Raw genomic sequence first — 24550 nt, 5'->3', positions numbered from 1 at the left:
TATTTGAGTTTTCTTAGGTGGAATATAATTTAAATTCTACTTTCACAATTAATTTCATAAATAGAATAGTGGCTAGAACTATCTGGGCATCTAAATAAGGTATCTCTTAAAATTAAATGAGCTGTATCTGTGAAATATCTTTTAATGGTTTTTTGGTCCAAAAGAATACTTTAAGTGGCTTTACAACATTTATAATCACATTCCATTCTTCTTGCAAGGCATGCACATATTTACCTTTATGAAGCCAATGAAATTAAGAACTTAGGATAAGCTTCTTCAATATTAATCTGATCAAATATTGAGTACTACATGAGTATGGACACATGCTGCCTGTGAACTTGCATGTGAACAATTCTTTTTCAGTGCTGAGGCTGTGTGCTTGTCTCATGTTTTATGATATTAAAAAAACAAGGACTTAAAGAATTGAAATGGTTTCTCCACATTTTAAATGTAGGAGCAGTACAGTAACTTCAGTGAATGCTTTTCTTTACCATAAATGTTTCATAATTACATAAAATAATAAACATGAATAAAATTAATGTTAATGTCTTTGAGTAAAATGAAGGTCTGCTTTTTTGATTAAATTTTTATTAAAATAAATCCTTTTGGGCCGGGGATATAGCTCAGTGGCACAAGCACCTGCCTGGCAAGCACAAGGTCCTGAGCTCAATTCCCGGTACCAAAAATAAATAAATAAATAAATAAAAGAAAATAAATCCTTTTATCTAAAATTTTTATGTTCATGGTAAAATATTGACAGTCAGAAAAAATAATTCTAAAAAATCAGTCTAAAAATACTGAAATAATCAGCCATTAATATTATCTCAAAAAATCTAATGTTAATGATTTTTAAAATATTACATTCTGTTTGTGAATTATATATTAATTTTTAGATCATATTTGTATTTAAGTCTAGGTCATACTTTGAAACCTTATAAACTTTAAGTATATTTACATTCATTAGTTATATCTTTCCTTTTCTTTTTCTGCGGTACTTGGGATTCAACCCAGTTAGTAAGTTGAACTGACTTATATCATCAACACCTCACCCCTTTCTTACTTTATATTTTGAGACAGGGTCTCACTGAACTAGTAGGTTTTCCAGGCTGGCCTTGAAATTGTGATCCTCTTGCCTCAGCCTCTGAGATTACTGGGATTATAAGGCATGCTGCCATTGTGCCTGGCTAACAGTTCTTCTAAGCATCATTTTTGTTTGTTTGTTTTTGTTTTTTGTTTCTTTTCCGGTACCGGGAACCGAACTTACGACCTTGCGCTTGCCAGGCAGGCACTGTGCCGCTGAGCTAAATCCCCAGCCCCTCTAAGCATCATTTTTAACAATTGGTTTTGTTTCCATTTATATGTATCACAATTTAACAGTTTCTGTCTTTCTGAGTATTTGGACTGGTACCTTTGTAATGCCAAGTTGGGCATTTTTCTGTTTAGGGATGGAAGATAAACATTTTTAAGACATTACTTTATGCCTCTAGAAAAGTAAGGAAGATTATGCTCCCCTTGGAACTACATAAATGCTTACTTCAGTAATGATTATAGATAAAAAAAAAACTTGGTTATAATTAGAGACAAAAAAAAAACCACAAAAAACTAAAAGACATTGCCAGCTCTGCCTTAGTTCCTTTTCTTAGGTTACTAGTGAAGTTTAAAATATTTTTGCCTATTTATTTGTAGCATGTCAACTTCTCTGTATTTGTTTAGGCTCCTTTTGAAAGTATATTCTTTGTGAAAAATATTGAAATTGGAAATGAATAATTTCTAATGTTGATTTTACAAGATACTAATTTTAAAAATAAACCACTGTGATGATCATAGGACTTGTTAGGACAATACTTAAACAGTAGAGCAGATCCTACAAATTGGCATAAACAGCCTATGAAAATTTTAAAATAGATGCATATCTGAATAAATCTTAATTAATGTACAGTCTAATCATACTATCATATAAAACATTAGCTATGATATAAACTATCATACTGTCATCTACATGTAAACCTTGTATTCAAATGGACTTAAGTAATTGATGACACATGTGTGGCAATGACATCATTTAGGAAGAAGAAAAGCCTACCTATCTATTCATCAGTAATAAAATGCTAGTGGAGAGCACCTGGACTATTTTATACGCCATTCCAGTAATTTGCCATGTGATCTTGGGTGAATCAATTTCTCTGGGCTTAATTTTACTCGTATATCAAATAAAATATTTAATTGGAATATTTAAGGGTTTTTTCAGCTTTAGAATTGTAAATTGTCCATTTCAGTTGCTAAGCCTTTTCCTATTTAGCATTCCACAAGCAGTAAGTTTTTCATTAATAGTAAGAATAGCTACCATTTATTGATCTATTATATCTTGTTAATATTTTTCCCTAGTCATTGCATACTGATCAGGCCCACGATCTCACAAATCAGTGGGCAGCAAAGGCTTAAATAAAAGAGTCAAATGGTTTGAATTTTGGCCTCCAGGAGGTCTAAAACCCTCTCACAGAATTTGAGATTTTCTGGGGCCAAGACAAAGAACTTCTCTAGGCAGCCCATATTTATTGTGTTATCAAAACAAGGCAGAGAATGCTGAAGAAAGGCGGGACTCTGCCTTGAATGGCAGGGCTGTTAAAGGATCTTGGAAGTCTGCTCAAAGGCTTCTCCAAGTGAGACATTATGTTAATTTAAGAGAATTACATTACCTCCAGGAAGGTCTGCACCCAAGAGTGAGAGGTCTGCAGCTACAGTCTTAAAATTTAAATCCTGCCTAGAGCCGCTACATAGTGGTCTCCATCATTATTATATGTCAGATATCTTACATACATACTTGGGAACTCCTCACAACTATCCTGCAGAATATATGTTATTATCATCACTTTCTTGATAGGGAAACTGAGGTTATTAAAAAGTTCATTGAAAACTAGTGGTAGAATCAGAACTGGAACTCATGACTGAGTAGAAAGATCCATCCTTTCCATTTACCTCTATCTTAAACAAGTGGGATGATTGCTCTAATCTAAAGTTTTTCAACAGTAACATTCTTGGGTTAGATAACTCTTTGTTGTGAAGGGCTATTTAGTGTATTTTAGGATATGTAACAGAATCCCTGACCTGTAGCACCTGTAACTCCAAATATCTTCTGATATTGCCAAAATTGGTTTTATTTGAAGGCCATTGATCTAATACAATTTAAATAATCAGCAATCAAGACACAGATCTCATTGCCACCTTTGGCAATGATGAGATAGCTTTAGATCACTTTAAGGGTCAAGACAGAATTGAACAAGCAGAACTCCAACAACGATTGAACAAATAGACCTCATCATTCAACAATGCAATTTATATAGCTTTTATACTCTGAAGACTGGTCCTTTTAAAAAGAGTATTCTTCATTCCCAGAATGCACACTGTACTTTCAAGAACCATACTGACATGAGTTAATTCATTCAAAAATTATTTCTTGAGTATCTGCTTCATAAGTCAGACATGTTCTAGGTACTGGTTTAAAAAGTCAACAAGATCATCTTGTAGGGGATGCCAATGTTAAATAATTTTAGCTCATTCCCCTTTATCTTCCTAATAACCTTTTAAAGGATGCCTTTATTTTTTTTTATTTTAAAAATAAAAGGAGGAAAACATTAACAGACAGACAACCTTTTACCAAATAGCAAAAGAACAGTACAGACAATACAGAGCTACAAGCAGAACCACAGTCCAGTGCATTTACCATCACATATTCATACAGTCCTTATTGCATAGCACTTAGAGTTAGCCCTTTCTGGAATGAGTCAGTAAAGACAGCACATTTGAAAATTTGTGTTGTGCCAGTTTAAAAAGATATTTTGGGTTTAGTTTTCAAAATGGGAACTTATCCATGTGCTAGCTTCATTTCAGAAACTCCTTGTTTGTTTAGTATTATAATACTCTTTCTGTTTTCTGCTCTGAAGACGGGGCCATGTAAGTATTAGACTTTGTCTCATGCCAGCTCATCTCTGAAATATTTCAAGTGTTGCCATAACCTTATCAGGTTCATAGCTTCTTCCTTTACTAGACTGTATATTCCAGCAGGGCAAGAATCATGGAATTGTACCACAGAACTTTGCACCACTTTAGTTTCAGTGCCTGAAGAGGTGTCTTGCTGAGACCTCGGTACTAGTTTACTGAGCAGATAAAGATAAGAGATCTCTGAGCAGTGAAATGATTTCATTCAGTTAATCGTGCTGAATTTTTATGTTCTTCCTGAAGACCATTTGGATCACTAATTCAATTTATTTATGAGCCTTGTAGTGGGGAAGAGTTGGGTGTGTACAACGGCAGCTGTTTGGACAGCCAATGAGAGAAAAACCTATCAAACCATACAGGAGCATTCAAGTCAAAGAAGTTGTCAGCTGCTGGAAGCAGAGCTTCTGGCTATGGTCCTGAAAAGGGATCACTGTATAGAGTACTCTGATACTCAGCACACCAGAATTCTCTAAATTCTCAGGAAACAAAATTTATTTAAAGTGCTACAGTGTCAAACCCAGGAAAATTACATACGTACTCTGTAATGATTTCTATCCCAGATAAAATTGTTTTGCTACTTAAAGGACAAATTATAAGCTGTATGACAAAAAATAGGAACTTCCTCATGGAGAGTTTTAGAATAATGAAATTTAAATACCTCAGCTATTTTTAAAAATAGGTTGTACTTGTTTTATTTCCTTTTTTTACACCTTCCTGTTGCTGAGTATGATGAATGTCTGTCTTAAAGTTGTATGTCTAGATTTATCGTGAATATAATAACTTCTGCATGCAGATGAGAAGCTATAGTGAGATACCAGGAAAAGCCTAAGCTAGTTGTGTCCCTGTAGAGCAAGTGTGTCTATAATTGTTAAGGGTAACAGACTTTACTACTTTATGAGAGGTACTGTTTCAATTATCAGTCACATGCTCATTTCACAAATATTTATTGAAAGTCTGATACTGATACTATTCTAGGCAGAGGCTGCATCCATGAACAAAATGGGAGAAACTTCTACTCTGATGGAAGGGAAAATAGACAAGAGCTAAAATACACAGTAAATTATGGACTGTTAGACAGTGACATGAAAGTTCTATGAGGAAATAAGGCAGGGGTGAGGCCAATGGGAGGCCAAGCATATGCATCTGGAGCCTGTTACTGCAATTAATGTGGGGGTCTTGAGAGTTTTTTGGGGGATTATCAGTGTCTAACTTTGTAATGGGTCTGGTTGTTTGAGGTGGACCCGAGGGTGAAGATAACAGAGGTGATGAGGTGTGGTGCAATTCAGGATGTATTTAAAGGGAGAGCCAATAGCATCTGCTGGCCGGCGGGGTATGGGCTGGCAGCGGAAGACTGGATCCTGGGAGGGCTCAGGGGCTTTAGAGCTGAGCATCCAGAAGGATGGAGCCACCATCAATTGACAGGGCTATTCTGCAGGGGCTCAGATTTGGGAAAAGTATGGGAAGCTCACTTTGACCTGCAGTGTTCTAGAGACAGCTGGGCAGTTGGATGTTAGAGTCAGGAGTACTGGGGGAAAGTGTGTTGGGGAATAGCTAGGTGAGAGAGTCTGTGAAAGTTCTCTGTTAATGGCTTTGTGGGAGTAGAGGAGAAACAAGGTCATCAGCAGGAAAAAGTTAGAAGGGAGATAATGGGCAAAAGAAAGGCAAAGATACGGAACAGTTGTGTATGTAGTGCAATTGACCAGACTGGAAATTCAGTACTGCTGCAGTCAGTGTGAAAGTTCACCTTGTGGTTTGTAGTTGGAATTTCGAACGCCTTTAATCGGGGGTGTTAGTGTTTCTCTCCAGTCACTTTCGACTTAGATATTGGAGCAGAATATATGCAGATTTAGGTATAACTTATTTGAATTCAAGGATAGCACAGGTTTTGCTAAGGTAGATGTGAGAGAAGAGTTAAGGAGTTGAAAGAACATACAAGGGAGGGATTGCAGTGTTGAATATAAAATTTAAACTGACTAAGTAGAGAAGAAAGAGCATGTGAGAATGAGGCCCAGTGGAAAGATGACCCAGTACTGATAGATGGGATCTGAGATTATTGGAGTCATGTTAAAAATGATTTTTAAATTTCTTTGCGTATGTTAAATCCTATTTCAAATACCTAAAGTTTCCTATTTTCATCTGTTTTTAAAATAAGTGAAAAAAATATTTAAATTTGTTAAATATTTAAGTGAAGTATGCCTCTAGTATTTTTTCTGGGATTGATTTAGTTCATTTTTTTTGACTCCTCCACTTCTTTCCTCTCAATCCTTACCCTTCATGGTGGGGTGGTGGAGGCAACTCTTTGCTTGCAGGCTACTGTCCTCTGTCAGAGACCTCGAGTAGCTCTGAGGGTGCTCGTTTGCTCTGAGATACATGGGTTAGCATGGATAGCCTTGGCTAGCTGTGTCACGTGGGTGCATTGCTGAAGCACTCTGAGCCTCAATTTCTACACTGCTAAAAAGGAGACAGCAGTATGTCCTTTGTTGTAAGGACTAAAGTGGATGTATATTTGTGCTCAGCACAGAACTTAGCATAGCTCTATTAATGGGAGATATTGTGATCTTAAGTTTATTGAATTAATTCACTAACATTGAATAAACAATTCTGAAAAAGGTCTTATTCTATAATTTATATAATGTTTTAGAAGTATCTAGGATTACTAACATCAACACATAGTATTAATATTGGTACCCTCAATATTTAATGTGTTTATGTTCATTCAGCTTTAGTGATAAATTAAGGTAACTAAGTGCTCACTCAAAAGTATGTGTGAGGGTTTATTTCTATTAGTTTCAAATCACATAGAGATACCAATATATAACTGCATAATTTACCTCCTTTTCTGTCAGCTTAAACCAGCTTTGAGCTTAATCAGCCTTAAAGGTGACTCACTTGGATATTTGGTCCCTTCAGGAAAAAATGGAAGTATGAAAACCATGAGAGATGCTGAAGAAGAAAAACATTCAAGCTTTCGGCATCTGAATGGACCATCCCAAAATATATAAAACATATATTTACATATAAAATATATGTATGTCAGGGCTGGGATACAGGGCTTGTTTGGAAAGTGCAAGGTTCTGAGTTCAACTCAGCACCAAAAATAAAAAATAAAATATAATATACATGTGTGTACACGTACACAAATAGTCACTAACTTAGTGTGATTCCCTTTACATTTTTTTACTTTATAATGGTGCAAAAACAAAACACATTCAGTAGAATCTGTAGATAAAGCTTTGCATTTTTGATCTTTTCAATTATCAATATACAATGTGATCTCTTGGGAGCTTGTGGCTACTCCTGATCAGCTCGGTAATCAAAAGGGTAAACAGCCAATACTGCATAGTGGACTTGGTTGTCTGTGTTCCTTGGATACAGGTATTCAATAAATTACATGAGATATTCCACACTTTGTTATAAGATGGACTGTGTGTTAGATGATTTCATAAGTTAATGTAAGTGTTCTGAGCACATTTAAGGTCAGCCAGGCTAAACTATGATGTTCAGTGTTGACATCCCCAGCCCTTTTTTATTTTTCATGTTTATTTTGAAATAGGGTCTCATAAGGTCACTAGGATGAATTTTTAATCTTCCTGCCCAGTCTCCCAGAGTGCTTAGATTTATAGATGTGTGCCACGATGCTGACTTATATTTTAAACTTACTGTGGATTTATCAGGATGTAAATTCATCATGATTCTAGCAATAGCTATGTATAATATATTTGTATGTGTAGCTATATACATTATATATGTATGCATATGTATATATGTGTATACATATAATTATGTATATTTTATAAATAAAAGCTTTATTCTCATATGAAAGAACTGAAACGCTCTATTTAATATATGTTTGGAAACAGTAAAAATAGACAGTGTTTCCTAGTATAAAGTATACCACAGCTATGTTTGATTCCTTTGCCATATTTCATGTTGTATTTCAAAATCCTAACTTGGCCCTTTATCAGAAATGGTATGAAATATGGGATTCATTGTGGAGTGGTCCTTCTCTCAGTCTGAGTGGCTGCTTCTGTGACATAGAACAGTATCTTTTATTTCAGTCTCCCTGACATCACCCATGGTGTCCAGCATATGGTAGGCTTTCAGGTCATGCTCACTGAGTGAAGGGGGAATGAAGCAAGCTTGGTTTAAGTCCTCTTCTCTAACAATGCCGAGAGGCAATGTGCTCACGTCAAATTCAACCTTTCCTGTGCATGGTCCTCAAAAATGTCAAAAGTATCACAAACTTAACCTTGATAGGGGTAAAAATAGTGGTAAAAGTATGACTCAGCTTTTTATAACCATATATAACACTTACTTCATGATAATAACCACCGATTATCAAAAATAATTGCTTTAATCCAGTGTTTTGGGTGATGCATTTCCTTGCCTGACCTTGGTATATCTAAAATACAGGATATGAATGGCTACAGAAAATTTAGTATAAGTTCAATTAACAGAAAACATTAAATAGCATCAAAAACTTCCAGATGATTTTATTTTATTTATTTTTGATTGATCCATCTAACCCAATAGAGAATGCTGAGAATTATGTAACTTCATTACTCAGAATCCAGTTTTCCCAGTAAATACACTGACCTTTGTTACTGCTATGTCACAGAAGTCTGTGTCAGATACATCCACATAGACGGTTTATATTGTGCTCTTTCCAAGGTTATAGGAGATGAAGGAAAAAATCCTTCTTTTGTAGATAGCAGGATAATCATGACTAAGAGGCTTTTGTAAACCTGCTACCTTGGCACCTGATACAGCAAAGAAACCAGCGAAAAGATGAAACAATCTTACTGTCATTGTCATTGCCTGTAAGATAAAGAACCAGTCTCCCCAAGGTAGTAAGACTTGGAAAGAGAGTGTTGAACAAGTGGGTCAGAAATGACACAGATTGCAACAAGTCCAGGTTTCATCAGGCTTCGGGCAGGGCTGTCTCTGATACACAGGCCAGGGAGGCTTTCCTGTCATGAATCCACCATGAAGAAGTTCCTGTCTTATACTCAGAAACCTGCTGCTGTAAATTTCTCTTTACTTCTTATTGACAGTGATGTATAATTCCCTGACTCTCAAGATTTGGAGCAGGTAGAAACTTTGATAGTTCATTAGTGTTTTTACACTAGTGTTGTTTCATTAGTGTTTTTACACTAACAAGGTTATAATTCTATCAGCATCAGGATCCACAGTTCTTATCTGATCTACATTTGTTAGTGCTTGTTGAAATGCGTTGTAGCTATACTAAATCTGTAAAAAGGATCATTCTCTGATATCTCATCATCAATCTGATCATTCTTAGGTAGTCTGGACCCTCACTCTTTTAGTTCATTCCAGCCTTGTATATAAAGGTCTACATGTATCAACTGTCAAGCCATTTTTCTTGGTTTGCATATTCAAAGAAGATGGGCTTCCCAATGAGTGATCTCTAATGTTCACTCTTAATTTCAACTTTACATTTGGAAAATAAAGCTACTGACATAGGGCAGTGGTTCTCAAGCAGTGATCCCAGGACTGCAGAATCTGCTGTACTTGAAAACTTGTTAGACATACTAGATTCTTGAGTCCTACCCCAGATTTGCTGGACCAGAAACTAAAGAAATGAGATTTAGGAGATTCTGATGCATCCTTAGATTGCAAGATCCAAGCATAGAACATCTTGAAATAACCATATAGAGGAACATTTTTGTCTTTTAGACAAGTGAGCTCATGTGTACATTTTAAGTTGTTTGTTGGCTGATCATGATCTCAGAAATTTTAAAGTGCTAACTGATCTCAAGAGAATTCATTATCCTATATTTACATTTAGTAATCTACCCTGGATCAAGCTTCTCATTAAGCATTAAGTAAGAATTTTGGGGGCTGGGGATTTAGCTCAGCGCCAAAGCACCTGCCTGGCAAGCGAAAGGTCGTGAGTTCGGTTCCCGGTACCGGAGAAAAACCAAAAAAAAAAAAAAAAGAATTTTGGAGAACTGAGTCTGCTTTCAAGTGATTTGTGTATCAGAGGGAATGTAGTATGCTGTATTATAATTTAGGTACAGTCTATTACTGGAGAATTTTTTCTTAATAACTTCTAGGAAAAATATACTATAGTTGATAGTAATCCAATCATGACTGATAATATTAGAATACAAATATGATAAATTTTATATTTAAATAACATTATAGAGTCAGAAAGGCATGGCTTTGGAGTCAAACTGTGTATGCCTTGAGAAAGTTATCAGATTTTCTTGGGCCTTTTGTTTCTTCCTTTGAAAAATGAAAATGAGGCTAGGTATGGTGGTACATGCCTATAATCCTACCACTTGAGAGGTTGAGGCAGGAGGATTACCACAAGCTCAAGACCAGCCTGAACTCTATAGCAAGATCCTCTCTCCAAAAAAACTAGTAAAAAGAAAAATGAAAATGAAAAGCTATCTTGAATTGTGAAGATGAAATTAATTGACATCTAAAAACTGTTTTGTAAATAGCAATCATTACAGAACTATTAGTACTTACTAAGATATGCTTGGTTTATATTTCTTTAATTTTGTTCTTAATTAATTTCATACCTAAAATTGATAATTTGTTTTTAAATTTTTAACTATGATGGTATCAGCTTCTAGGACTGAATGGGAAACTGGATGCACAAAGTAATATCAAGTATCATACAGAACTGCTATAGGGCAGTTTTGGACCATTTCATAGGTTTTAATCATAATTTCTTTCTTTAGAGACTTTAAAAAATTATAAATTAATGCTTGTACACTGTGACAAAGAAAAGAAAAGTTAACAATATACTATTATCCTCTTTTTATCCTAGAGTAACAGTCACAGACTGGTGTGAACTATTCCATATCTGTACTCTTACAAATAATACTGTACTCCTTGCTTTTACAAATGTGAGGAAATACGTACACATCCAGGTAGGTCGTGTTAGTAAGTGAAATGGACCAGTGTGAGACCAACTGTAGACCCAATAATGCAGTAAGAAATAGGAAGTAAATAAAGAAACGGAAGCAGTGAGAAGCACGAAGCTCTTGTGTGTTGATACGGTTCCTTATTGGGCCCAAGAAATTGGAAAATCAAGAACCCTTTTGCAGGTTCTTCTGCTCTTATGGGATCCTCATTCTCAGAGCTGATAAAATTATTAAGTGGTTTCATCTCCACCAGGAACTGGAGGTGTGATGGGAGCTGTTTCCACTATTGTGTATCACAGATCTTCTATCTTTGCGCATTGTATTTGCTAGTTAGGCATCAAACCAAGGTGAAAGTAAAACTGTGCCCAAGTTGTCATTCTCCCACTCTCAGAACCTGCAACCTAGATCAGTCATTTTGGCCTTTTCCTGATGCAGTTTTACAAAAGTTAGATTGTTCTATTTAAAATTCTCTGTCATTTGCTACTTGCATTTTATTTTGTTTTTGCTTATAATTTGTGACATTTATCAGTTAATTTTTAATAGTTATTAGTCCAGACCAGTAAATGGAGATACACCATTTTAATAGTTATATAATATTCCAGGACATGGATATTTGCAGTGTGGTCAACTATTCTCCAAGTGAAAGACTTTCAAATTTCTATGGTTTTTCTTATTAAGACTATAAAAAACAAAAGCTTCAATATACATTTTTGTAACTATGCCCATCTTAGAGGAAAAATACCCCAAAGTAAATCTAGGTCAATATTTATGTGTTATAAAATTTGAATTAGAGTTTGTCAAATTTCTTTGAAAAAACATAGCAGTTCACATTCTGTTGTGAGAAGGGTTTCTTTCCAGAAGTAGCAATTGCTCTTTTTCACTTTTATTGGTAGGATGAATAAAAGCAGCACTTCCATGATAGCTTTAATTGACAATCTTCCTGTCACTAGTGAGGTTAAGTACCTATACATTTATGGGTCCTTTTAATTTCTTTTTTTTAAAGCTGCTCATTCATATTTTTGCACAATCCTAATTTCTTTGTATAGATCTGAACACTGTGTGGTAGGGATATTGAAACTTTGCTATTCATTGTATACTACCATGGCCTCTTGATTTTATTTATAACTTCACTATGATGAAAAGGTAGGTACATGACTGATAGATAAATTACTTGTTCTTTACAACTTTTCTGCTAGGAAAATTTTTCCCAGCTAACAAGAATAAGAATATATTTAATTTCAATCTAGTGATTTTACCATAATTTATATATTTACATTTTTAATTTTAATTTTAATTTTAATTTTTGTGTAGTGTATTATTTAATGTATTATAAAGTAAGAATTTAGCCCCAGCATCACAGCACATCCCTGTAATCCTAGCATGTGGGAAGCTGAGGCAGGAGGATTGCTGTAAGTTCAAGTCCAGCTACATTCAGTATCAGCTTTCTATTGCTGTGGTGACTCAAGTCAAACACTGATTAATGCATAATTTTATGTGTCAGGAATCCAGCATCACAGTGTAATGTGTTTCTTCACTCACGTTCTCAGAGGTAAAGTGAAGGTGTCACTCAGCCTGAGTTCCTATCTGCAGGCTTTGGGGAAGAATATGCTTCCAGTCTCATGCTGGCAGAATTCGGTGCCCAGCAGTTATAGGTCTGAGGTGCTCATGCAAAGCCCCTTTCAGCATCTAAGTACCACCAACATCCATTGTTTTCAGTTGTATTTAATTTGCTAAATTGTATTGAACTTTTGTGTCAGTATTTATTAATGAAATTTGGTTATAATTTCCTTGTGACAATTGTAAGCAAGTTTGCACATATATGTTTTAGTACATCTAGATATTTAAATGTTCATGGTAAATGATTATTTGTTATGAAACATTTTTTCCACTATATTGTTACCTTGTTGGGTGAGTGTATTTTATGTTGAATGTTTTTATAATCCCAGGGCCAATCTCTCTCTCCCAGTGTTAACATTTATTAAGAATCTTGATCTCAAGGACTTGTGATCATATTACTGAACATTTACATTCTAGATTAAAAGGCTGACATCAATAAATTAAAACAAGATATCCATTAAGTAGCATTTGGACCTGCATGTTGGATTTTATGTTGCCTGGCTTATCTCAGGAACATGTGGGTCTTTTATAACAGTGAATCTGCAGTACTGTTTTTCCATCACTGATCAGCAGCAAGTCTTGCTCTCAAACTAAAAATGAAATTGGTAGTGGAAGCTTTAATAAAATCTAGGTAAATGGCAATTTGTTTCTGTTTTTAATGAAATACTGAGTCTTTTCACTACTCTTGAGGACAGCAGCTCACTGGGATTATAGAGGGTCTAGATCTATAAATTCTTTTTTTTTTGTACTAAGTGATCATGATTTCACATTAAGAGCCTGTTTCTTTGTGTGATTTTGAAGTTTGTTTTTGTTAATTCTCGATGCAGCATTATGAGAATCAGGTTTAAAAAAAGCACGGAAACTTTAGCTTTATTAGTGGAAAACTATGATGATTCAGCTTTTAGGGGATTTCGTTAAATCTTAGAATTATGAATATGGTTCCTGAAGAAATTTTAAAAGTATTGCACATTAGGTTGTTGTTTAGAGCATTTGAGTCCAGTGTTGCTGGAATTGTCCCTGGGAACATGTAAGAGAGGAAGGAGTAAGGTATTGCTATTCTCAGCTAGTTAGGTGCCTGAAGTCCTGCCAGTTAATCAAGGAGCAAAATTACTGAAAGATATGCATGATCAGGTGGGTAAACATGAGGGAGAGTTTAAGAAATTAAACATAGATGAGTATTTGAGTATGGTTGTTAGTACAACTGTTCACAAACTCTCAATACTTATAAACAAGTATTGTAATTGAGAGAACAGTGTCCAGGTAATTTCAACAGTTCCCATGCTTAGCACTTATTATGCAGCATATATTTTTAAGGGATTTAAATATATTAATTCAGTTGATCCTCACATCAACACTGTGAGTAAGATTTGCTGGTAGTGAAGTTGCCAGAAGTTGGCATTTGCACCTGGCTCCAGCATCTGTACTCTTAATCACTAAAATATTGTTTACTTATCTTATAAATCTACTAGCAGATAAAACAGTGCTTTTCTGAAAGAGTTTTTCAGGTCTGGATGAGCAGGTTCCTTTTTTTAATAAAGATAGAACAATGAACTCACAGTAAACAATGATTCTGTTTCTCAAATTTAGAACTTGTATTTCTTGTATTGCTTATAAAGGAAAAGAAAGCCAAGCTTGGCCATGAAAGAAGCAGGGTTTTATTGCCTTTTCACTTACTACCTCTTTTCTATGAACTTCAATGATCAATGACATTTGTTGGAGAGGAATTTCGTATTTCCTGACTTTGAAGAGCAAAGCTAACTGCAACACACTGTGCAGTGACTGAGCCATCCTGAGCTTGCAGTGGACACAGAGCAGACAAGGCCCTGTGTTTCCTGTGTGGACCCTTCCCAATCTCCCTTCTCCCCGGGTAGAGCTAAAACAGACCAGAGGAGAAAAAGAGGCGGTGTGGTGAATGGATGATACACTTGACCAATCCTCTGGAAAGAGAGGGCAGCATTTGCAAAATATAAAGGTTAGGCTGTGCTTTGGAACCACCCTGATAAGCCCCTGGGGTACTAATTAAATTGTACTTTTAAGGCTCCACTATAGATCCTCTGAATCAGAATCTCTAGGGAAGAGACCTGAGAGCCTGTGCTTAACAGGGGCCCCTGGTGATTCTTATCAGGTGAATCTGGGAAACAAGTGCAATACATTTTTTCGTAAACACAGTTGGAATGAGTTTTGGAGAGAATGGTTGAGGATGAGATTGGATGTTATGAGTCATTTTATGTTCTGCTTATCTTTTCTGATTGTTTGGTTTTCTATATGTATCCTACCTAATCCTGCCTACTTTTCAGGAATCAGCAGGTACACCACACTGAGCATTTACTTAGACAACTTTATGTAAATTGAAGTAATATATTTAAGTTTGTACCTCAGCCCAGTGTACAGCGTTCCCAACTTTACTTATTTATCACTTGAGAAACTACTGAAGTACAGAGTGAGGAGTGAATGAACACTGTTCATCTACAGCACCCCTCTTAACTCTAAATGGCAGACTTCAGCAGACTGAGGTTCAAAGGTTCATTATGCAGACGCATAGCTAATAAGGAGTTCAGGTGATATTGGAGCCTGTATCTAGGAAGCAGAATAAATTTAATTTGTCAAAAAGTGGGGAGTATGATCTCATACATGTATGGAATCTAAAAAGCTGATTTCATAGAAGCAGAGAGTAGAAAGGTGGTTACCAGAGGCTGAAGGGTAGAGAGGAGAAGGTAGGGAGAGATTGGTCAATAAGTACATAGTTACAGTTAGGTAGCAAAAATAGCTTCCAGTGTTCCATTGCAGGATGGAGTGATTATACTTAATATTGTATTGAACATTTCAGAATGACTAGAAGAGAGAATTTTTAATGTTCTCACCACCAAGAAATGGTAAGATAATGGATATACTAATTAGCATGATGTGATTATTACAAAATACAGGAAAATACCACATTGTACACTACAAATATGTACATTTATTATATGTCATTTAAAACTAATATTTTAAAATGATGAGCAAAGTGTTCACACCTCCGTTAAAAATGGGTGAATTGCAAAATGCAGGGTGGAAGTCAAGGGCCATAGAGGAAAGCTTTTGACATTTTTAGGATGTAAAAATGTATGCCCTGTATTCTGCTGATCTTTTTTTCTTTTAAGAAAAGGTAATTAACAATATTTTGTATGAATGTATCTCCATTTTAAAATGTTTGTTTTCTCTCTGTATAAAAATTAAAACACTATTGTCAGCATTTTGATACATAGTACATTATTGGATAGTTTTAAAGACTTCTGAATTAAGAACTCTGGATTTAATAATCTCCAAAATCTAGGCTACATTATAAAAACATTTCTCATTGGAGTGACAGTTAACCTATTTTGAAAGGCACTGAGTGAGGTCATCTAAGTAGATTATGGGTTGTACTTGCTCAATATAAAAAGATTTACATTTTACCTTTTAATTATTTATTTGTTTCTTTGTAGTCTTGGGGATGGAATCCAGGGCCTTGGGCAGGATGACCTGACATGGGGCAACTGCTCAAGGTGGCAGAAAACAGCAAAACTAACGAGCAAAAAGGGGGAGGGAAAGCAAACCTCTCTCCCTCTCTCATATTGTAAGCAGGCTTTCCCACCCCCTAGGGCAGGTGTAGCACTCACACAGTCTCCCTGTCCTTTTGCACAGGATGAGGATATTTACAAAGTCAGGACCCTGGCTTCCTGCGGAGTCCCTTAGTTAAACTTCTAAACTTCTCAAGTTGACATAGTGTATCAACCAGTACAATCCACCCCTTGTTAACTTGGCAACCAGACACATTTCTTTAAACCAGTTTCCAGATAGAAACGCATGCTTATTCACATCATTACACAACTTGAACATTATAACACAGGTGTAACAATCCTTAAGAACCAGTGTTAAGTCTATCAACATTATATTACATTAGAACCATAACATTCTGACCCTGGATCCCCAAAGACTCATGCACATCCCTTTATTCAAAAGGCATTTAGCCCATCTGCAAGAGTTGCCAAAATTCTAACAGTTTCAGCCTTGCTGAAAAGTCCGAGTCTCAAGTCTCCTTCAAGATGTAAGGCAAAATCTTAGTTGGAAGCCCTATGTACAAATAAGAACAAAGTTAAATATTCTTAACATTCAATGTACAAGATAAACATTTTCATTCCAAATGTTACAAACAGGGAGATACAAAGGACTGGGACAGGGAGATACAAAGGACTGGGACCAAAGCAAGTCCAAAATCAAGCAGGGCAAACATTAAGTCCTGTAGTTCCACATCCTTTATCTGAAGCAATTTGTGGCAAATTATGAGCTCCAAAGGGCTTGAGTGACTCCATCTCTATGGCACTTCTGGTGGCACTTCTATAGCTCCCATAGCTTCTCTCTTAGGCCACCTTTGCTTCCTCCTTGTAACTTTCCTTATATGATCCATGTTTGTGGCTTTTCCAAACTTCTGAGGTCTCCACTGCACCTTTGGCTTCACACTCACAGCTTCACACATTGCCCTCTCAGGGGAACACTGCCTGGCCCTCCAGGCCTTCTGAAAGTAGGATGGAAGCTGCTTTTACTACAAACTTTTGCATTCTGCATACACCTAAAACCAGTGCCACGTGAATACTGCCAAGGTCTTCTACCACCTGGAGCAGTAGTCAAGCCTTCCTCTCACATGGCCATAGGGTTGAGTGTTTTCAAGTGTTTTGAGAAACAAATTCTGTATATTACTGCCATTCTGGAACATGGTGCTCTGTGGCTTTTTCCTCAAAGCAAAGTCTTTCACTTTTGCAGGGGCTGCAGAAGGTGGAGACTTGCTATTTCTTGTGATGCCCTCAGGCCATCTTTTCTATTCTCCTATTCCTTCTCAGCAGTTGAGATCTCCACAGCTCTTTCTTTGCAGTCCACAGCTTTACTGGTGCTTCCCCTCTAGTCAAATTCACATTTTAAGTCATTCTGCTGGGCTCTTTGCTCTTGATTTGCAACATAAATCTGGCTAAAAGCCCCCAACAATAGCCATTCCATAGCCTCAACATTCTACTGCCTTGAAATCTCTTCTGCCAGATTAATTAGTCTGCTGCCCTTAATCTCAGTTTCAGACAAAGTCTCCGGACAGGAGTAAATGCAGACAAACTCATTCTGCCAAGCCATAACATACATCATCTGGAGTCTAACAATCGATGCAGTCCTCAGCAGAAACCTCTTGAGCTTGGTGTTTATTGGCAAGATTCTTATCAGTTCTGACCAGAATCTCCCATACAGAACAGCCTAAGACATTCCAGTTCTCTTTCAGGCAACATCTCTGACCCATTCCAAACTCTCCCCACAAGCCATTCCCAAAGGCTGTTGAACCACATGGTCAGGTATAGTCACAGCAAGACCCCACTTCCTGGTACCAAATTCTGTCTTGATTACTTTTCTCTCATTGCTGGGACAAGATAGTTGACACCCAAAATTAAGGAAGGAAATGTTTATTTAGCTTACAATCTGTGAAAGTTTCAGTCTGCACTCCGTTGGCACCAAGGCAGCCTGGTGTGGCACAGCAGCAAGTGTTCAAGGCAGCAGAAGACAGCAAAACCTAGAAGAGCGAAAATAGTGGGAGGACAGCAAGCCTCTTTTCCTCCCTTATATTGTAAGCAGGCTACCTGCCTTCCCAGGGAGGGTGTAGCACACACAATCTCCATGCTCTCCTCCTGCACAGGGTGAGGATGTTTACAAAGTAAGGACCCTGGCTCCCTGCTGAGTTGCTTACTTAAACTTCTAGGCTTCTCAAGTTGACACAGTGTATCAGTCATTATAAGGCTCTACCACTATGTTACATCTATTATCCCAGGATTTAAATTTAAAGCAGAAAAGATTATCATCTATTCGTCACCTCCATACTTGGTCTTGACTTCTCAGTCACTTCAGTGTACAACGTTTTTCTTGTTTACATCCATCATCTGATATGATTATCACTTTTCATGAATAAGGGGAAGTGCTGAGGGGAGAGAGGCATTGTAAGAAGGTGAACTGCTGGGCCTCAGAGAGTGGGAGGGTGTGCTAGACAGCTAAGGGGATCATATTGGGGCAGTGAGCCAGCCACTACTGCATTTCCACTAAGATTCATTCAGAATGAAAAGCAGAAGGAAAGGAGAGAGCAGTATTTGAGTTAATAGAGAACCCACTGTAATTGTAAAGATACTTAAAAGGCACAGAGGAAAGCAGACATAGAAAAATTCTTCAACAATGAAATGTTTTCTAGTCATTATAGAATCATTTCTTAGGAACTGAGTGACTTGGATGAAAATGTGATTCTTCCTGGGTCTATGGAATGAAAAGCTGATTGCTGATTATCTGTGGGAACCAGTGTTTTTGTTAGAGTGAAGTTAGTAGTCAGAGGCACCGTGAATTACCAGAGGTTAACAGTTCCCAGATGTGTTTGATATTTGTTTAATAAATTTTATGTATTCTCAAGAAATTATGTTCTGAAATTTAAAGAGACAAGGAGAATTTAAACTGTTATATGAGACTGAATAGTAGAGAAATAGATGCCTTTGCATCTTAATAAGAATTTAATTGCAAGTGAAAACTTACCTTTTAAAATTTTCAGAAACAAGACCAAATCATGGTGACTTCAACCTTCTTAAAATATGACATTTGTTATAATGGTCACTCATGAACATGATGTGCAATTCATGAAAGTTCTTAGTATTTATATTCCTTAGTTTCCCTTGCTATCCATTGATTAATTTATATAGCATGGCCTATGTTCCTATTCTGGAGGAGAGTTTTGGATGTGTTATGAACTAATTTAGTAATTTAAGCTGTCATTATTGCTGACAACTTAAGAACTAAGCTATTTTTAATAGTAAAAGTGAAAATGGCTTTTCAAATATATTTCAGAAGTAGACATTTTAAAATTATATTAAAATGATAGCATTACTCTAACACATGTTTGTTGATTTAGGTTCCTATGAGTAAATATTTTAGAGGACAAACTCTAAAGGACAGAGGTCTGATAGAGATAGAACTCTTTTTTCCTTGTTCTTATCCTTTGTATAAAACTGATAAGACTGACTTTGTAATAGAGTCTATATAAGACTGACTTCCAAATAGGTGCATGTATTGTGGGCCTGATATCCAGACACACATATAGGTACCTGGGGCTATGTCTTTTCCATTAAAAGTGATTTTCTACTGATTTATTTATATTATTTTGCTTCAGATGCATATGATATTTAAATATCTGATGGATTTTAAAGAGGTTGCTTGAATTCAATTTGTTTTCTGTAAATGTGATGATAAAGTGATGCTCAATAACAGCCATCTCTTGGATTGCTTAGGGCTTTATATAAATAACTGTACTAGCAAGGTTGGATTATTAAAAATATTGATTCACTAGAATTACTAAGATACTTGAACCACATCTATCAGTGCTACTAAGTAATAGCTTAACATTTTGGATCCATGAAACCTGGATACAATTTTAATGTCTGTAGGTGATTCATATAACACTGTAGGGAAATGACTCAATATTCACCTTATAAACTTAGAATGTTTAGATAAAAAACAAACTTAAATAAATTGCCCAAACTACTGGAATATCTTAAAGACCATTTTGTGCCTGGGGTTGCACTCAAATATTTACATGCTCATCGCCTCACTTAGACCGGAACTCCCAGAGGATGGGATCTAGGTCTTTTCATCTCTGCAGTCCTAATCTAGTGTGGTGTCTAGCATGTAGCCTGATTTTCTCAGGGACAGTCTGTGGCCACCCAAATCAAATTTATGTAGAAATTTTTATACAACAAACATTGTTAATTTCCTAGCACTTTGTAACTCTGTATTGTCTGTACTGTTCTTTTGCTATTTTGTAAAAGGTTGTCTGTCTGTTAATGTTTTCCTCCTTTTATTTTTAAAATAAAAAAAAGAAGGAAATTTTTGTTAGTGAGTAGGACGCATCCACAGATTTGCCAGATAAACATCTCCAGAGTGAACTCTAGCCTCAGATAAGTAGAATAAATGCAGTGGGAAACAGGGACAGCAAACAAGCCCCTGACCTTGCTGTCCACCCACTTGGAGACATGCTGTGACCATAGTGGCTAAGTTTTCAGGGAGGTCTGCTAAAGTCCAGGCCTCTAGATGCACAGATAAGTGAAGTATATTTATAGTTAAAACTCTCAAATCGGAAGGATGTGGTTTGAATCAGATGTACGCACTAAGCAAGATAATATGTGTAAAAGGTTTTGCAAGATTCTTGGAATAAGTATGCCCTTATAAATGTTAGCTTTTTTCTCCATTTTTCTTTTCTAATAAAAGTGGTTACATTCTTGGTGGGACAGAAAATAAGGAGAACTTGAAAATGAGTAAGTTAAATGTTTTTTTCTAATAAAACATCCCAAAACTAGGTGATGTAATATTTATTGACTCACAAATATGTGGGTTGGCAGTTTGGGCTGAGCTCAGCTGTGTCAGGGAAAGCCGGGGCTTATGGTAGTGGCCAAAGGGCTTCTCAGAGCAGTAAGAGAGGGAGCAAGCCCCAAGAGCAAACACTTTTCAAGCCTCTGCTTGTTTCCCGTTTGCAAGACTTCCTTTAGCCAAAGCCAGACATGTGGCAAAGAAAGAATATTCAACAGGAAGAGAAAGAATCCACTTCCTGATGCACAAAGAGACAGCAAAATGGGATGGAAAGAATTTGGCCATTTTTGTAACCTACACACAATGAGTTTTATTGACTGCTTTTCAGACATTAAGCTGGGTGATTCACATGTTATTCGTTTAATCCTCAGGACAATTTTCTGACATATGTGGAATTATTGCCATTTCACAAACAAGAAAATTGATGCACAGAGAAATTAAAAGACTTGTTATATGTTAGGCCAGAATGGCCTTAATACGTCAAGTGATGGCATGGCCTTTTATGCACTGTCTTTTGTAGCATAGACAGACAATTAGACAGAAGGTTCATGCTTTCGTTAAGGAAGATTTGATTACAATAGAGTTTCAAAGATTTTTTTCCTTTTCCACTTATCAATTGACCTATGGGCTATGTGTGTTTTAGTTACTTTTCTCTCGTTGCTGAGACAAAATACCCAATGCCCCAAATTAAGGAAGGAAAGGTTTATTTAGCTCACAGTCAGTCGAGGTTTCAGTCCATACTCCGCTGGCTCCAAGGCAGAGTGGCACATGGCAGAGGGCAACCATTCAAGGAGGCAGAAGACAGCAAAAGCAAAAAGAGCAAAAGGGAGGAGGGGTGGCAAGCAGCCTCTTTCCTTCCCTTACATCAATCATAAACTCTAGAAGCAGGCCCCATGACTGCATGAGGCTTTGGGGGGTCATCCCGACACAAACCATAACAATGTGTTTACTCAGGTTAGAATAAAATTATTCTTAAAAATCTATTCTCCTTTAAAACCTTGCAGAAGTTTATAGGAATTGGTTTTTTGTTTGTTTTCTGCCAGGCCACCCACACTGCCTGGATCTCACTGCATCCTGGACATGACTGAGCCTCTTCAATGGGCCCGATACCACTGGCGACAGCTGATGGGTGGTAGGACCAGGGAGGACGATGAGAGGCTGTACAACTACTCTTCGCTGCTTGCCTGTGGGGGGAAGTCCTCTGAGACCCCTAAACTGGCAGGAAAGCACCGCGTAGTCATTCCTCACCTTCAGCCCTTCAAGGATGAGTACGAGAAGTTTTCTGGAACCTACATGAATAACCGAATACGAACAACAAAGTACACGCTTCTGAATTTTGTGCCAAGAAATTTGTTTGAACAGTTTCATAGGTACTGGTTGTTTTTTTTTTTTTTTTTTTTTTAATGAAATCTTAGGATGTTTTTTATCATTCTAATGGAGACATAATTTTTCTTCACTTTCATAACATTATCTGTACTTAAGTGTAGGACTAGTGACATCATGTGTGCCAATTAGGGTCTAGTTCTGCTGCAGATTGATGACCCCTCATATTCATATAGGACGTCACAATTGCTAAGATGCTTTCTCTTTTATCAGAGAAATTATTATTTTATATCATTACAGATTAGAAAATTCTGACTATGGCTTATCCAGTGTCATAGAAGTGATGAGTAGCTAGCCAAGGGCTATAGCTTTGGGTGCTCTTGTTCAAATTTAGTGTTTATTCCATTGAATCATCCTGCATTTTAGTTATTGATTTTTCTTACTTGATAGTATGGGGAGATAGAGCTCTGAAGGAAATGCAAATGCCTGGGGTGTTATTAAGTGAAATAATGATGTACTTCAGTTTAGTAGGCGCTTAGTGATACTCACCTCTGAGTTTAGGTGTGGAAGGAATTGCAGGTATAATTGTTACTCCTTTCTTTAGGGAGCCTGAAATTTAGCCATGGAAATAAGATATGAATACAAATGATGAAAGGACATAGTGGATGTGGTTAATGTTACAAAGTTTTAACAAGAACAGAAGCCTCAGAGAAATCAGAACACTAACTGGAGCAATAAAAGAGGATGTGACATTTGACTTAATCCTGGAGGGTATGTGAGATATTCCAGGCAGAAGTGTGGGTAATGCTTATTTCAGAGGGAAGAAGGAGTAGAGTAAACGTATAGAAGCAGTGGCAAAAAAGGATGTCCTATAGGACATATGCTGGGGAGCAATCGGGGAAATGTTGGAAACACTGGTGTGATCTACAAGAGGCGTCTCTGTCAGGATAAAGAATCGAGACCCCAAACTACAGGCATAGTTTTGTTTTTGTTTTTTTTTTTTGGTTTTTCTCCGGTACTGGGACCCGAACTCACGACCTTGCACTTGCCAGGCAGGCGCTTTGCCACTGAGCTAAATCCCCAGCCCCTACAGGCATAGTTTTGAATAGAGGAATACCATGAATGTGTCTGTATTTCACTGTAGCAGCAATGTGGTGGGCAGATGGAAGGGCTTACAGGCAAACTGAAGACAAAAACAACATTTAAGAAGCTGGTGTGTACATCCTGGTGAATTGTCACCAATGAGTTTAGAACAATATGAGAATAATAAGAAGGGTCACCCATCATAGATACTGTGGATTAGATATAAGGAATTAAGTGAAAGCAGGAAAACAGTGTCATGAACATGTTGAGCTTTGATGACCAGGAAGACTAACAAAAGAAGGAAAGACAGGAATAAAAAGAAGCTTGGTTTGTTTTAGTAACTATATTGGAGGTGCTGGTGTGAATATAGAGATTCTCAGCATACATTATGGGTTTTGCTGTATTTGTTCTCATGAGCCCTCAATATATGTTCTATTTGCTTTTACTGAATAATGGTTATGTTAAAATACAAATCTGAATTTGTTGGATTGATGCATTTATGTGCTAAGGTAATTATATCCCAAATGTATAGGTTTTACAATCCATACAGTTTTAGGTACTTTTCCTTGTTGCTGAGACAAAATACAGACACCCCGAGTTAAAGAAGAAAAGTTTTATTTTGGCTCACAGTTTATAGAGGTTTCAGTCCATAATCAGCTAGCTCCAAGGCAGAGTGGCTTGGCAGAGCAACATCATAGAGAAGAAACAGTTCATGGCAGGCAGAGGGCAGGAAGCAGCAAAAACAGTAAGCAGCAAGTGATGACAGCAGCCCTCTTTCTGTCCCTTATATTCTACCAAGGCTACACACCCTCAGAGTGTGTAGCACTTACACTCAGGGTGTGCCTGCTCATTCTCCACGCCTAGCACTATGCCAGACCAGTCACTGGACTCCTTTAGTAATCACACACCCTTCATCCCAGCATCACATGCTTTAGATCCAGCCACCTCTGAAAAGCCCTACCTGTGACCACATGAGTCTTTTGGGGGGACATCTGGACACAAGCCATAATAAATATATTCAATGAAAAAGATCAGAAACTTGGAAAAGTCCCTCAGGGTATATGGGTATATCTTTAGATGTGGTTTACTTAGAAATAATCCAAGCCACAGAAATAGCAAAAAAAGTTAAAAAAATTTTCAGAGTAAAAGGAGTTGGAGATGAGTAAGAAGTAAAGTGTGAGTAGATTATTCTTTTGAGAAGCTTCATGATCAGTGGTCAAATATGTGCTAACAATTCAAGGGACTGC

The 24550-nt window shown here is 36.8% G+C and overlaps 1 protein-coding gene across 2 annotated transcripts in view; it reads left to right on the top strand.

Annotated features, from left to right (window-relative positions):
* Positions 1-24550, top strand: part of Atp10d (ATPase, class V, type 10D) — a 99831-nt gene that overhangs the window by 7904 nt on the left and 67377 nt on the right. For both annotated transcript variants that reach the window (XM_013518093.1, XM_005391891.2), the window contains exon 2: positions 21941-22267. In XM_013518093.1, coding sequence (XP_013373547.1) covers positions 21978-22267 — 290 coding nt within the window. In that variant the 5' untranslated portion in view covers positions 21941-21977. The remainder of the gene's footprint in view (positions 1-21940; positions 22268-24550) is intronic.

This window comes from Chinchilla lanigera, unplaced genomic scaffold (genome assembly GCF_000276665.1).
Source record: "Chinchilla lanigera isolate Chin_1 unplaced genomic scaffold, ChiLan1.0 scaffold00042, whole genome shotgun sequence".
Lineage (NCBI taxonomy): Eukaryota > Metazoa > Chordata > Mammalia > Rodentia > Chinchillidae > Chinchilla > Chinchilla lanigera.
The sequence above is the reverse complement of the archived record's forward strand: the minus strand, read 5'-3'. Positions and strand labels throughout refer to the sequence as shown.